The sequence below is a fragment of the Ostrinia nubilalis genome, chromosome 11 (assembly GCF_963855985.1).
Source record: "Ostrinia nubilalis chromosome 11, ilOstNubi1.1, whole genome shotgun sequence".
Classification (NCBI taxonomy): domain Eukaryota; kingdom Metazoa; phylum Arthropoda; class Insecta; order Lepidoptera; family Crambidae; genus Ostrinia; species Ostrinia nubilalis.
The window spans coordinates 6,063,741-6,079,746 of NC_087098.1; the positions used below are offsets into that span (position 1 = coordinate 6,063,741).

Genomic DNA, 16,006 nt, shown 5'->3' on the forward strand with positions numbered 1-16,006 from the left:
TTTTTTTTTTCGTCTTATTTCTTCTTATTATTTTTTTTCTTTCATCTTCTCATATTTTATTTCTTTTTTTTGTCTTATTCTTCATTCATTTATTCTGTCTGTATTTCATCTTGTTTTTACTATTTTTATTCTTCTTATCTTTCTTCTTATCATAAAGATATTATATCAAGAAGAAGAAACAAGAAAAAATAAAAGAAAACGAAGAAAAAAGAAAATAATAATATACAGAAGATAAAAGAAGAAGAAATAAGACAAAAAAAAAACAAGAAATGAAGACAGAAGAAGATAATAATAATAATGAGAAGAACCATGGGAAAAAGAATAAGAATAGAAGACGAAGGAGAAAAGACAATAAAATTAGAAGAAGAAGACGAATACGATGTCACGAATAATAGTTCCAATAGTCTAAATGACAAAATTTCAATTATTTGTCCGTCAGACAGATATTAGAAAATATTAAACTCATATTTTTTATTTTCTTTCATAATTAAATAATAACAGTCCTTCATCAAGTTTAAATGGCGCGTTACGTCACGCTTGAGTAGATTTTTTACTCAAAAGTGACGTCACGCGACATTTCAACTCAATATAATACTGTAATTATTAGATTATGAAAAAAAAAATGTCTCCAAAATATTTTTATTATATGTCTGACGGACTGAATAGAATTTCGATTTCATTACCCAGTCAACATCCCTATTATTGCCACGTTGGACAACCTTATGACATTTACAGCAGGGCGCTACTATCAATACTTTTAGATTTTAGGAAAGTATTGGCATTGGCAAATGCACAAGACAGTGTGCATGCCATAAAAAACAGACTTAAAAAATATCTGTATGGTATGTATCTCAGATCATAGAAAGAGAATAGATATGAAGTCGCGCGTAACTACAACGAGAACCAGTGTCCCCACATTTCCCCCACCACAGCTCCCACACACACATTCAACTGTGTAAAAACAAAGCGACTGAGAGTCTACGACAACATGTGCAACCGGCTTAAAAGTGCTGTGATTGGCCAGAAGGCGTGCCTTATGGCCAATCAATGGCCGCGTGACGTGACGCACACTTTGAAAACTAGTGAGAGAACAAATATAAAATGAAGTCGACAAGATATCGATACTTTAAATCGCTAGCTAGGGGCAAGGCTAGAAACTGGTTTCACAAAATGCTTATGTATGAAAACCTTTTTATTATTATACGTTATTATTAACTACTATCACGCATTTACTTTTTAACCGCTTGAGTCCCAGACGGCATTAATTAATGTCATAACAATTGATTATCTATTGTGTCTAGATTCGCGGGCCTTGAAGGATTAATTATGGCGATCTTATGTTTATCAAAAATAATGCCTATATTAGGCTTTCAACTAGCTCTTATACTAATTACATAGTTGACAGTTACTAATTACTTCTACTGTTATTTTTTTTTTTGTAAAATCTTATAATCGCAAGTAACACATCATTTTTTTATTTAAAATTACAAAATAGAAAATCATAATTTACTTCTATTTATCGATAATAGGAAACCGCATTAGAACACGAGCACGGCACTATGTTACGACCGGCACATGCGGCCGTACTGTGTATTTTCACACGATAGTGGATATCGGAAGAAATTAAATACATCGCGCAGTAGTTGAGCATGACATAAAGTGGTTGCTAACTAAATCGTCAATGTACAAGTGTGTTAGAATTTTTATCACCACTGATTTCGATATCGCAGTAACTGTTACGGCACTGAATTCGTTCGTAAAAATGTTAAGTTTTTTTTATTTATAACCAAAATACCAATGGATTTGCAATACTTACATGTAGTAAATGACTCCATTGTTCCTGTAGTTCTTCGTTTCACTTGTTTTATTGCACGTAACGACGCATTATCCAAAAAATTCGGAGAACATTTCCTTAGTACGACTGAATCGCGACTAACCTAGCTACGCGGCCGATGTTCGTTTCTGGGCATATCGCGGAGACACGCGCCACGCCCCCGTTTCACATCTATTCCCTTCTATGATCTGAGGTATGTATTATCTGTGTCAGTGTCAACTTTCTAACTTGTTATAAGAAATGGTGGCCATCAAAAAAATGGTGGACATCAAATTTTTCGTATCAATTTTCTCGTTAATTATTCGTCGCATTTGGTTTATCATAATATATTTGTGAGGTACATTTGAGGTACTAAATAATGGTAAATATAAGAAAACCATAACTTACCTGTTTCGTCCAATTTCAGCATACACCCGCCAACCTGATATCAGGTTGGCGGCTCATTTTGTAATTTAAATTGTTCCCGTATTAGGGAAGTACAAAATTAATAACTAAAGGTACATAAAGGTACACCTCAGGTATTAAAAATTCATATTTATATTATTCATTTCTGTGACCATACACCCGCCATTCTGACGTTCACCAAAATGTATAGTATAGCCTGACCAGGAACATAAAAACCCTCGCCATGTTGCGGAAATCTAATGGTACTAATTTATTTTAATGGCAACAATAACTAAAAACTTCATTGACATGTCACCTTGCATGTCAGTCTATTGCTGTCAAAGTGTAAACAAACTTTATTTTAAATGTGCGCAATTGATTTTGTGAATTAAATTGCTAAAATCTTTTTATAGTCGTGAAAGAAAAGTGGTTCACAATGTTAAAGTATTTGTCGAAGAGAAATAGTAAGGGTTCGGATAATATTTTCATTGAATAATGTTTCCGACAAAGGTTGTCAAATTGACTGACATGTTTATCGCATAGTACAGTCCACTATGAAAATTAGCTGTGGTTTGTTTCAACTACCTATTTTAAAAAAAATTGTCACTTTCTAAGTGTTGAATTTTATGGAATTGGGAAAGAAGTACCGAGTTTGAAGCGTTAATGAGCAAACATTGCAGTTGAATATTCAAGTTCTGAATTTGATTATTGATGAATAATAAAATAAATCCTACTAACTCGATTGATGGTTTCATTTAATTTATTTAAACCAGGTTACCTATAATAATATTTTTTCGTTAATTTATGAAAATATTAAAATTAGCCCGTAATCCAGAATCCTGATACATAAAGTTAGCCTATTAATTTAACACAGGTACGACTGTACTCAGTGTTGCACTATCAAATGCAATTGACGCGCCTCTATGCCAGGGTTTTCATGTTCCTGGTCAGGCTATAACTATGGTATTGTTAAAAGATAGGGTAGGTAATCAAAATTATTCTAAATAATCTTCTCATACAATACCTTCTACCAGATGATGACCCAGAATGCAAACAGAACATTTTTGTTTGATTAATGATAATAAATTAATAATGTATGTAGGTATTCACGAAACTTCATTAGTTTAACATAAATTACCTGACACTAACAATGTTAGTTAAATTCAAATAGTAAATTCAAATGAATACACAATTGATTGATAAATGATTCTCAATACATATTTAAAATGGTACAAGAAATAAAGACGGGAAACTTCTTTCATATGTATATTTTAATAATAATATAATTAATTATTTACATCTAATTCGACAGTCTTATTAAATTATATTTACATTCACAATTATCATAATCAGTTGAAGTCTAACAATATGTTTTTGCATGTTCAGATCAAAATACATAGAAAGTAATGTTGTCATACGTTTTGTACTTGCGTTCTGCGTCCTAAGTGCTTGTAGTGTATTTCAAGAGGTACTTATTTATGTATTTTATTAATATTGAAATCATATTTATCTGAATTACTGCTATACAGGGTGTTTGGTAAATGGGTATATGAGCCGACACTAGCCCATGTTAACATGAGCATATAAATGCTATGGTGAAGTCAGAAAATTGATATCTTCATTTTAATTATTTTAATTTTCAAACAAATCGGATTTTGTAAAATTTATTTTGTTTGAAAATTACCACCGTTTATATGCCCATGTTAACATGGGCTAGTGTCGGCTCATATACTCATTTACCTAACACCCTGTAGAGAACATTCATGTGTTTTCATAACATAAATATTAACATTTCATAGCATGTAAGGGAGGGGTTCACCACATTATCACAGCGGTCGAAGTGAAACGAGTCACACTGGTACTAATCACAAACATTAAATATCAAAATAATGAAGTAATCTAAAGCTTACAGTAAGAAAATAGTGTGACTGTATGAGATTTATTTCCAACGAGTAACGGTTTGTGTGACTCATTGGGAACAAGCAAATTGAAATTGCGTAAGCGATAAATACTTCCTTATTTTTCTTAACATCTGCTCGCAACTGAACTCTCAAGCATATAAACTGCATGTTAAATAACTCATAATATTTTTTTAATTAAACAAATAAAATTTCGAAGCAATGGATTAATTATGTTTGAAAACAGTAAATCAGTGTTTCAAAGTAATTAATTATGCCTAAAATATGCGAAGTAACTTATCGTTTTAATTACCATAAACAAATATTTATTTATTGTACAGGTACTGTTCATTGAGTCTATAGTTCCAAAATACTGAACTGTCCTATCCATGACATTGACAGTGGGGCGCCACCGTCAATACCGGATTGCTGGTTCCGATTTTTGCCATGTTGGAAACCATATAGTTGAACGATGGTAGCGCCCCTCTGTCATTGAGTTTGGTGGGGCAGTTCAGCGTGGGCCATCTTTAATAAATTGTGGAAGAAGTGTCAATGTCAAATGTCAAGTGGCATTAGCGGTCGAAACTTATTCATGATTCCAAATAAAGCGAAAAAAGATTTATATTTATTAAGCATTTTTGGTTGGAATATGCTTTGGAAAAATTATAGGCAATTAGGACTTCTTTTAATAATAATAGTTTGTCAATGCTTTTGTCACTAATCAACTGACATCACTAATGAGCTTCAAAATGTTTCTAAATTAGTTTTTACATAGAAATCGTGTTTCACGGCTTCACATTGCCATTGAAAAATAACACTTATTTCAACTATAACATGTCAGTGTTCAAATCGCTGTCTATAATAATAAGTCACTTTTAATTGCTGCATTTTGAAGTCAGTTGATTATAGTGAATGTCACATTTTGACGTGAATAAAAAATTATTAAAACAAAATTGAATTTTATGTCAAGTTTTTAAATTCTTTCATTAGTTTTCGAACTAAATACAAGTAAATAATTTTCAAAATTCAGTAGTGAAGCATCCTGTATCTTTTTTGAGGTAGTCCATATGATTTTCGGCCTACTTTGCTTAGATAAAAGATATAGATGTAAAGCTCGGTTTCCACCAATACGGAGCCGAGAAATATTTTGAATAACCAACCAGATTTCATTCAATCTGAATAATATCTGCATGCTTACCATGAGTGGCTCGCTAGCGAGTACGACAAAAAATGAAGACTTTACTTTTTGAAAGTAGCCGCTAGGGGCGCTGCATAATCTGTCATACATTCTAATGACATTTTTTTACGCAGTCGCTAGCTATCACACCTAACGTAAACTCATGGTAAGCACACTAAGCGACAGCGCATATTGGGCGACAAAATGCGGCGACGGACGCGGCCAGAAAACGCATGCGCGCGTCATTTCATATTAGCTGTCGTTGCGACTTCGCGACATGTCGTCTGCCGCCGCGTTTTGTCGCCCAATATGCGCAGTCGCCAGAGTAAATACAAATGAGTAGGTTATCTTCATAGAAACGCAACGAACGCGGTTTGTATGTGAGCGCGCCAATACGTATGCAGCGCCCACGCACACTGACAAAATTCGGCGCAACTCCCCAATAATCCACGTTAAATTTTGTCAGTGTGTGTGTGCGCGCCGCATACGTATTGGCGCGCTCACATACAAACCGCGCTCGGTGCGTTTCTATGAAGATAACCTACTCATTTGTATTTACTCTGGCGACTGCGCATATTGGGCGACAGCGCGCACACACACACTGACAAAATTTAACGATCATCGGGGAGTTCCGCCGAATTTTGTCAGTGTGTGCGTGCGCGCCGCATACGTATTGGCGCGCTCACATACAAACCGCGCTCGGTGCGTTTCTATGAAGATAACCTACTCGTTTGTATTTACGCTGCAGTCGCTTATGTACGGTGGAAACCAGGCCTAATGGTTTGTCGTTGAAATACGTTCTACAAGCACATATAATACCCGTTCGCTGCCGTCTAAAACCTCTGCTGGAAGTTGGGCTGCTGCTGCGACTGGCTGCCCTGCTGTTGCCCTCCGAACATCATCTGCTGTTGCTGGTGGAACTCTTGCTGGCCGCCGCCTGTCGTGTTGTTGCCTTGGTTCGGACCTTGAATTTGAGTGTTAGGATTATGAGTCTTTTTAACAAGATTCTAAAGTTCAATATGAAACGAATTTTTTTATATTCTCTGACGCAGAATGTGCACTTCCCAATATGCGCACTTTTCTGAGTAAAAACTGAAGTTTTCTTCTTTATAATTAGTCCATACTAAATTGCGAATTTTGCGAAGTGTACATTTTGCGTCAGAGCCCGTCTGAAGGTATTAAAATTGCTAACAATTTCGAACTTTATGAGTGAGTGAGATAAGCTTGTGGCATAGGAAAGAAAGAAAGTTTTTTGTCATAAACGACGATATTTACTATCAAACTCATAAAAACTGATTCTGATTATGATAAAATCTATTCTATAATAAAAATGAGTTGATGTTCGTTAGTCTGATTAAAACTCGAGAACGGCTGGGCCGATTGAGCTGATTTTGGTAGTCCAGGGTAGGTCTAAACGGTGAGCAAATACGCGCGCGATATTGTTTTTCTGTGACAGACAAAATTCCACGCGGGCGAAGCCGCGGGCGGAAAGCTAGTAATACATAAATCTTAATTTAATCTTACCTGCCATCCTCATTCTTTTGGCATTGTTGGCACCGTGGTCATGGCTGTTTGCTTGTACTTGATTTTGTTGAGTCTGGAAAGCAAATGTTCAAAATTAATAATGTTTCTTACATCATTTCACATCTCAAATCCAAGAATAAATAAACCTTTCATAACTAAAATGTAATAGATATAAGTTTAACAAGCACACAGGATGTAAGACATGATAATAAAAGAAACATCTAATAAACGCTAGCATATTTGAGTGTAGCAGTAAAGCCCTGTACACACTAATCGAGTGGTTTAATAGAGCAACTCGTCTTTAGTAACTAACTAACATTAATGCATGACGGATTGAACAGTGCCCTTAGCGGACACTTTCAAGAACTAAATAATCTTCATAGACTTTTTTGACGCACTCGATACCGAATACGTTTGATGTAAACTCATACTAAGCCCCCTTTCCCAAAAACGTCGTCGTCGTCGAGTACTGTTACTGTACTCGAGTACAGTAACAGTACTCGACGGAACTACTATGCGAACGGTTTTTTCACCAAAAATGTTACTTGTACCTATTTACAAGTAAAATTTTTGGTGTTCGGCGACTAAATTTTATAATAATTTATAATATACTCGACTAGTGCAAATAAGGCGTAACTACCAGTGAGTTGGCGCCAACAGCGAGTGACAGGACTTTATCAGAGTAAATACAAATGAGTAGGTCATCATCTACGAAGATGACCTACTCATTTGTATTTACTCTGACTTTATGGCGCAAAATGGCTAAAATATATTTATGTAGTGAGTTACTTACATTGGGTTGTTGCTGCTGCTGATTCTGTCTCGCCTTCGAGTCGCTTTTATCCTCTTGGTCGTCGTCAGTCAAAAACTCTCGCTTAGGATAAGGTATGGGACATCCCGCGAATACATCCTATGAAAAAGATTATTTTGAAAATTTTGTAGCTGGTTTGTTGATAGTTGCAACAATTTATCATCAATTTAACAGCCCAATAATTAATAACCTCTACACTCTGCAGTAAAATTTCGTACCTCTATAAAATTAAGTGGCCATAAAACTTCACCACAACAATGATACATCTTTAAGGATTTTAATGACAAGCTTTAGCACGTTTAGTGTCTTGCCTCTGATTGCCATAAAACTTCGCATTATTAATATACATACAGGGTGACTTCGTTATCAGTATCCAAATTTTCTTAATAAGCTCGTTAGAACAATTTGACAATACAACTTTATCGTAATTATTTTTAATAGTGGTATTTTTCGCAAAAAAAATATTGAAAGTCTAATTTGCCCATATCTTAAGTTTTAAAGGTTATTGCTTATTTTCGCTCACCATTATGTCTATTAAGCTTTGCAGTTAACTGTGTGTACATTTTTTCCATGAACGAAGCAAATTTTCCACGTGAGTCAATTTGGAAACCGCGCGCAGCGGATGAAAATAATTAAATATGGAGAAAAAAGTTTTGTTTTCTTTACGTAAATCAATTAAGTTACTGATTCTGAGTCGATCCTGAAAATTTGGATACTGATACAAAAATCACCCTGTATATTACAAAACAACGTCGCTTTCCTGTCTGTCTGACCCTATGCATGCTTAGATCTTTAAAACTACCTACGCAACGGATTTTGATGTGGTTTTTTTTAATAGATAGTGATTCAAGAGGAAGGTTTATTTATGTATAAAACATGCATATTATAAAGGAGAAAAGCCGAGATTGCAACCGTGCGAAGCCGGGGCGTGCCGCTAGATTTTAGATCATCATCATCATCATCATCATTTCAGCCATAGGACGTCCACTGCTGAACATAGGCCTCCCCTAATGCTTTCCACGTTGATCGATTGGTAGCGGCCTGCGTCCAGCGCTTCCCTGCTACCTTCACGATGTCGTCGGTCCACCTTGTAGGTGGACGTCCCACGCTGCGCCTTCCGGTACGCGGCCTCCATTCCAGAACCTTGCTGGCCGTCAGTTCTGCGTACTATGTGCCCTGCCCATTGCCACTTCAGCTTGCTAATCCGTTTTTAGATAATAAGTTATTACTAACTAATATTAACCAAACATACTTACAGGTGTTGTGGGTGGATCTTCTGTGAAGTAGGGATCCTGCATGGCCTGTTCGGATGTTATTCGCCTATTGGGGTCCATAAGAAGCAGTCTTTGGAGTAAACTAAATGCCTTGCTGTCTGGCTTGATTTTGTGCCTATCCATGTATTTGCTAAGTGAGCAGTTTTGGTAGCTGTAACAAAAATATTGAAAGCATGTAATTAATATGCAATCAAACATTTATAAGTTGACTAGCCGTGGGTTTGTGAATGACAAAATGGCGAGACCCCAACTTTTATAGTTAGTTGGTTTTGCAGGGAAATCGAATATCGCACTTAGCCTCATGATTGGGCCATTGTGTGCGATTTGTGCTTTATCTTCCTACTCCAACCACCCCAGAACCCCAGAAAGCAAGCAACCTGTCTAGGACGCTACAGGCAGAGTAAATACAAATGAGTAGGTCATCTTCATAGAAACGCACCGAGCGCGGTTTGTATGTGAGCACGCCAATACGTATGCGGCGCACACGCACACACTGACAAAATTCGGCGCAACACCCCGCTAATCCACGCTCGGTGCGTTTTTATGAAGATGACCTACTCATTTGTATTTACTGTGCTACAGGCCTTCTGCTGTGACGCTGGTGATGGTGATCCCAACTTGTGTATCAAGTATTCTGTGTTCATAATAATAGTGCTTGTTATGGATTTTCGTTTGGTGTCCACTATTATTGATATTGAGATTCACTATAATATGCATACTTGCAGAGTAAATACAAATGAGTACGTCATCTTCATAGAAACGCACGGGCGCGGTTTGTATGTGAGCGCGCCAACACGTATGCGGCGCGCACGCACACACTGACAAAATGTAGCGGGGATTAGCGGGGAGCCAGTCGTGGTTGCGCCTAATTTTGTCAGTGTGTGCGTGCGCGCCGCATACGTGTATTGGCGCGCTCACATACAAACCGCGCTCGGTGCGTTACTATGAAGAAGATGACCTACTCATTTGTATTTACTCTGATACTTGTAGAACTTACTTAGACCGTTTAAAATCCTTAACTAAAGTGGCATGCTCAGGCATTTTCTTTATGTCCTCCCAATCCTTTTCTTGGGGGAATCCCATTACATTGAATATCCTGTCCAGTTGGTCATGGTGGTATGGATTACTTGTCTTGATGTCTTCTTGACGACAGTGGAATATGGGCTCGGATGTGAGCAGTTCAGCAAATATACACCCAATGGCCCAAATATCTGAAATACATACATATTATAAAATAAAAATAAAATGAATAATAATAATAATATAATTATAATTTATTTATTTCTCTCACAACATAAATTATGAAAAACATTTCTTATAATATATCCGTTAAACTATAGATTGCATTGTGAGAGCTGGTGCCTATTGTAGATTTTAAGAAAATCTGTATTACAGGTCACCAGGCCCACTCTGCGGAATCTATTTTATTAAATAGTTATACATTTAAATAATTAGAAGATTCCTAGAGGTACAGAGTGTTGAGTTCTAATTAAATAGACAGGCTAAAGAAAAAATAAAATAAAAAATACCATAAAAATACAATGATATGAGAGTGTGAGTGTGTGTGTGTGTGTGAGCGTGTGTGTGGGTGTGTATGTAGATGAGTAATTGGTGTAAGGGCGTACTATTCCACAATATTGTCATAAAAAAAACACAAGAATGGGGCTTTTCAGATAATAGGCAAGATGGGTCTATTTCGGGGAGCTTAGTAATCTCTCAGTGTCTTCATAGTTGAGTGTGTTGAGATACTTAAGTAAGGCTTTTTTAGCACTGGATTTGTGAAGTGGGTACAAATCAAGTTTACTGTTTAAAATAACTTTTATTTCCACAAAAACAGTTTGGTTAATGATGAATTCATTAAAAATAAGTATTGCTAATTCTTGTGGCACCCTGTGTGGGCAAAAGCTTCCTCCATCTTGCTCTACTTGCCTGTCCTGAATAAACAACTTTATTTTACAAGATTTCATTCTTAGTGAAGCCATCTTTTTTATTTTTTATTCATTAAAAAATGTGGTAATAAAAAACTTGTTTCAATTTTAATATGCACTACGTAATCAATGTTTATTGAACCTATTACCACTAAATACATAAAATAACATTACATAAAATATCATTACATAAAATACCACTACGTAAAATACCACTATATTAAGCTTGATGGCCTTCTGTAAGATTGTCAAGACGTGATACTTACCGATAGCTTTGGTGTAATGTCTGGCTCCTAGCAGCAGCTCAGGAGCCCTGTACCAGAAGGTCACAACAACAGGGTCCAAGTCAGCGAGTGGCTTTAGTGGTGCATTGAAGAGTCTCGCAAAACCCATGTCAGCTATCTTAACTCTGCCTCGTTCCGGACCTTCACCCATTACTAGGATGTTCGCTGGTTTCTGAAATAAATTACGAATTACATACATAATGAATTAAATTATTAATTATCACTCCACACAACAGAATGCCTGGATGCGAGCGGCGCAGGACCGGTCTTTGTGGAAATCCTTGGGAGAGGCCTTTGTCCAGCAGTGGACGTCTTTCGGCTGAAACGAATGAATGTGCTATTTTTATGACTTTTAGTACAATGCTGAGACCAAAAATCAATATTCAAACAACCAACTTTCTGAGAAAAGTACTATCTTCATAAAGATATTGTTACCCATTTCATGATCATCATGACAGCTTGGAAGAAAGCCAATAGACAGTTTGACACCATACCCCAATAATTCGAAACCACAACTGTTTTAAAAAGACCCTTCATTCTTGTCTTAAAAACTTAATTTATTTTAAGTTACCTGTAAATTACGATTTTTGTTCGCATTGTAATTGAAAAAAGTTGTTTAATTGAGTTGACAAAATAGTGACGTCACTTGCTTGTAGTGCCATACAAAATCTATGGGAGAATTTCGTATTGACAGTTTTAAAAAGTACGTCAATTGACTGTGGTGTCAACATGTCTATTATTTACTTCTTATTTTAGTACCTATTAATAATTCTAAACTTACCAAATCTCTATGCAGTACCCAGTTGGAATGTAAGTAGTGAATGCCATCCAAAATTTGGTAGAGCAGGCTTTTGACCATTCCCTTTGGAACCATCACTGACTTCTTATTTGCTTTAGCGGCTCTATGAAACTTTATAATGTGCCACAAGTCATGCTCAGCATAGTCAAAAAGTAGCCAGACCTTCCGATCTGTGTGCGAAAGAAATACCCTGATGAGGTTGATCACATTTGGATGTTTCAACTCACGGAGAAGCTGTAAATGGAAAAAGGCAAGTTGTTCAATCGTTTTTAAATGGGTTATCACAACAAAAATAGAATATTTCTCGACTACTTCATTTGCAGCTTAAGCATCACTTTAACAATCCAAAAAGTGCAGTAATGATCAGGCACAATTACAAATTCTTTAGTATAAGCACTACCAACTGTCTATTAAATTGCACGTCTATTGTGTAAATAAAGTTGACTACAAAATAAATGGAAAACGTCGCTTACTGCGATTTCCCTACACGCCGACATGGACAAACCAGTCCCTTCGATTTGCTTCAAAGCATAGTCCTTTGTGTCGGACCCATCTTTTCTCCTTGCTTTGTAAACATGTCCGTAAGTTCCTCGCCCCACCTTACAACCCTCGAAATCAAACAAATCCTCCACTTTCGAACGCTCGTTCTGAGTCTTCACTTTGAAGTCATAATCCATCATAACAGGCGCCATTGTTTTGTTGTTTTGGAAATTGTCGCCCATTGTGATTGATTTTAAGCACAAGGTTAATTCATAGTTTAATTTATTAGAACTTGTTACGAGCACTGCAAGTTTTTGAATCCGTTTTACAAATTAATAAAATTTCTTTAAAAAATGGAGCGTAGACGCTTGGTTAGCAAATTTGACATTAAAATGACATTTTCAAAATAGCATTCATTCACCCAGTCACTCATTGTTCACTATTTTAACGATTGATTGACGCCACTCATTCATAACCACTAATTCGCTATTCATTCATTCACCCCCTTTCACCATTTTCACCACTCTATGCCACTCTCTAGTCTGCTCTAGTCTCTGCTCAATAATTATGGAGGTCGAGTATTCGATAATGGAGAAGCCATAAATACGGATTACGCTTATGGTCAAAAGTTAATGGTCAATAATTATTAAATCATGTTTTTGTTAAAGCCTGCTGTTCATAAGTTTTTATTTGATGTTCCTAAAAAATAAGATTTGTCATAAAAATCTTATTAACAAGTCATAATACAGTAATACCCCGCGTAATAAGTACCGGTAAATTATCTCTCACGTAATTATATTAATTTAGTTAATTATAATTATAATAATTAAGTAAGGTTACTACCTCTTATTAAAGGTAACGGGAAGGCGCTGGATGCAGGCCACCACCAACCGGCCATTGTGGAAATCATTGGGGAGGCCTATGTTCATCAGTGAACGTCCTGTGGCTGAAATGATGATGATGATGAAGGTCCTACGTTCTGCAAAAAATCGCGTTATGTGAAATTCGCGTAATACCTATCAGGTTTCACAATAAAAAAAGAATCATTTCGAACACTTTTATTAGGCAGTAGGGTAATTTTTATACGGAAAAATAAGTACATCTATTGAGTTTTGAGTATCATTTCTTTTACGTTTTTGTAAAATACGTTTTTTTTCATCCCTGATTTTTTCAGTCAGAATGGTAAGAGAAAGCGGGGATTCCCGCGACTAGCTAGGGCGACCATATTTTATGGCATAAAGCGAGCATCACAGATTAGAGAGCGAGCATTACTGACAAGCAATACGCATCATAATTACCTAAAATATTAGGTGCCTACTTATAATAAAATAACAAAATAATAATAAACTTAATTTATTGTAAAATTGATTACGACAAAATAAAAAATATTGCCTATCTATCTATGGCTACGGTGTATGCAACCCTCATTAGATTGTATGATGATAATTAATTTTAATGTATCTAGATTTATGATGAGACTAACCTTAGAGTAGGTAGGTAGGACTAGTTTACATCATGTAAGTAGGTAAAAAGTACGTTAACAAGTTTCAATCCAATTTCATTCAAAAGACTGTTTTTTTACAATAAATAATACTTTTTAAAAACAATGCATTTTCAATGTAAGACGAATCCTTCCTGAGAAAAGCATTTTAAAATAAAATACTGCTCGTATACTTAACTGTTTGTATCAAAACACCTATTTCATTACATTTCACGTCCTTGCAGGTAGGACGCTCAAATCCAGGGGCCAGACAGTCTATAAATAAACAGAAATCAATAATTTCAAAGAGTGATGGCAGACAGCGATACCGTCCAATCAGAATTAACTATTCGGGAGATAAATGCATCTTGCTATATGCATTTGCACATGCGCCGTTTGTTGCAGGGATCACGCCACCCGCCGTTATGCAATTGATGTACTTTGTACTTCCTTTGTTCAAATAGTGGCGAGGTGAGTTATTGAAAAATTATGTTAGTCTTAGTAAAATGTAAGCAAAAACGACTAATAATAATTAATGGCATTGCACAAGAGATGCAATTCCGTTTTTTCCATTATTCTATCAAAATCAAAAAGTCCACTTCATTTTCAAACTAACTAAAACCCATAAAATTAAATATATTTTATTACTTTATTAAGTTTAGAATAATTTCACTTACTACTTATTATCTTATCATAAAATTATAAGATGATTACTATGATTTATTTTGTTAAATCTGTGTGTGCAATTATTTTCTTTCTTTCTTTTCAGCCAAATGACGTCCACTGCTGGACAAAGGCCTCCCCCAAGGTTTTCCACAATGAACGGTCCTGCGCTGCCCGCATCCAGGCTCTTCCCAATTTTTTCGTTGGGGCAGGAAAGTTCTCGAGTGGCGACCACGGGCTGGAAGACGTAGCGTGGGCAGGCCTCCTACTAGGTGGACCGACGATCTGGTAAAGGTCGCGGGAAGAGCAATTATTTAATTATAATAAAATTAGTATCATCTCATGAGTTAGTGGGGAACATCCTTTCACCAGACCTTTCATATAACGCACAAAAATTTCATTACTCGTCTTTCTACTGCGCCTTTGAAGGTAGTTGGAGACTAATGTTGTTGGCTCACTGGCTGATATAAAAGTTTAAAAAAATGCAGCATCTTCTTTTCAAAATAGGTACCGAAGTTGCTCGAAAATAAAGACTAACCAGTGTGTTGCCATCAATGAAAGAACAGAGACATGGTCCTATAATTAATTAGGTCATTGATAAGAAGGCTGGAGGTCTCCCAATGGACGATGGAGCGTTCTATGCTCGGAATTTTCCTTTATATCGAATCAGAAAATAAGAAATCTGTAGGAGAACCAAAGTAATCGACATCTTAGCCCTCAGAATTGCAAAAATGATAAATTGTGTGAGGCACATAGCTGATGGCCGTTGAGGCAGAAAAGTTCGCGAGACCACAGATTGGAAAACGTAGTTATTTAGTGAGAGACAATAAGTTATAATCTAGTGAAGGTCATGTGAAGTACTTGGATGCGGGCAACACAGGGGTTCTTGTGGAAATCTTTGGGGTACTTAGCTTTGCTTTTTCTTCAGCAGTAGACATCATAAATTGTTAAAAACAAATTGAAATACCTACTACCATCAATTCTTTATTAAAAATAAGGACTTGAAAAAAATGTACCTAACTGCTTAAAGTGAGAATCGAGCCTAAGATACTTACCAAGTAATCTAAAATAGTAAATACCAACTTCCAATAAGTATTACCTACCACTAGCTTACTATGTACCTACGTAATAAGTGGCTCCTGGCACCTTATTCACCATAAATCTCTTATGATTGCTACATAAAAAGAAAAATCACCAGAAAATTAAATAGCAATAGAGTTAAAGTAACGTAATAAATTTAAATTAACACTATCCGGTGCCGACCGGCAGTCAAAATCGCTCTAAACATGTGCAATATAGCTATTTAGTGTCATCCATCCCACTCATTCGTATAAAATCTGATAGCAGACTATGAGTGAAGCCTTGATAGCTCTATTGATTTTCCAGGTTCCAGGGCTTGTAATAAAGCCCCCTTCCACAGAAATGTTACCTGTTTGTATGTAGCTGGGTCTATGTTGTAGTAGCCTGCGC

The 16,006-nt window shown here is 36.1% G+C and overlaps 2 protein-coding genes across 3 annotated transcripts in view; both read right to left on the reverse strand.

Moving 5' to 3' along the window:
• The window catches only part of LOC135076152 (venom prothrombin activator notecarin-D2-like), a 220,340-nt gene that overhangs the window by 57,910 nt on the left and 146,424 nt on the right, over positions 1–16,006 (reverse strand). The window lies entirely within an intron of this gene.
• Positions 3,472–12,787, reverse strand: LOC135076119 (cyclin-dependent kinase 8). Of its 2 annotated transcripts, none has more exons than XM_063970583.1 (8): positions 12,390–12,787; positions 11,896–12,147; positions 11,097–11,286; positions 9,900–10,113; positions 8,885–9,053; positions 7,611–7,727; positions 6,818–6,890; positions 3,472–6,257 (listed from the first exon to the last, which is right to left on the reverse strand). In XM_063970583.1, the coding sequence occupies exons 1-8, from the start codon at positions 12,633–12,635 to the stop codon at positions 6,127–6,129; spliced, it is 1,392 nt and encodes a 463-aa protein (XP_063826653.1). In that variant the 5' UTR covers positions 12,636–12,787; the 3' UTR covers positions 3,472–6,126. The 2 variants fall into 2 exon arrangements, with proteins under 2 accessions (XP_063826653.1, XP_063826652.1); XM_063970582.1 differs by having other exon boundaries at positions 12,387–12,785.

Excerpts from the sequence above, each read along its gene's own strand:
- LOC135076119 (XM_063970582.1), bottom strand. The coding sequence starts at position 12,635 with ATGGGCGACAATTTCCAAAACAACAAAACAATGGCGCCTGTTATGATG. Across the intron at positions 10,114-11,096 it reads ACATTACACCAAAGCTATCG|ATATTTGGGCCATTGGGTGT; the intron begins GTAAGTATCACG and ends TATGTATTTCAG. Across the intron at positions 7,728-8,884 it reads AAGATCCACCCACAACACCT|GATGTATTCGCGGGATGTCC; the intron begins GTAAGTATGTTT and ends TCTTTTTCATAG.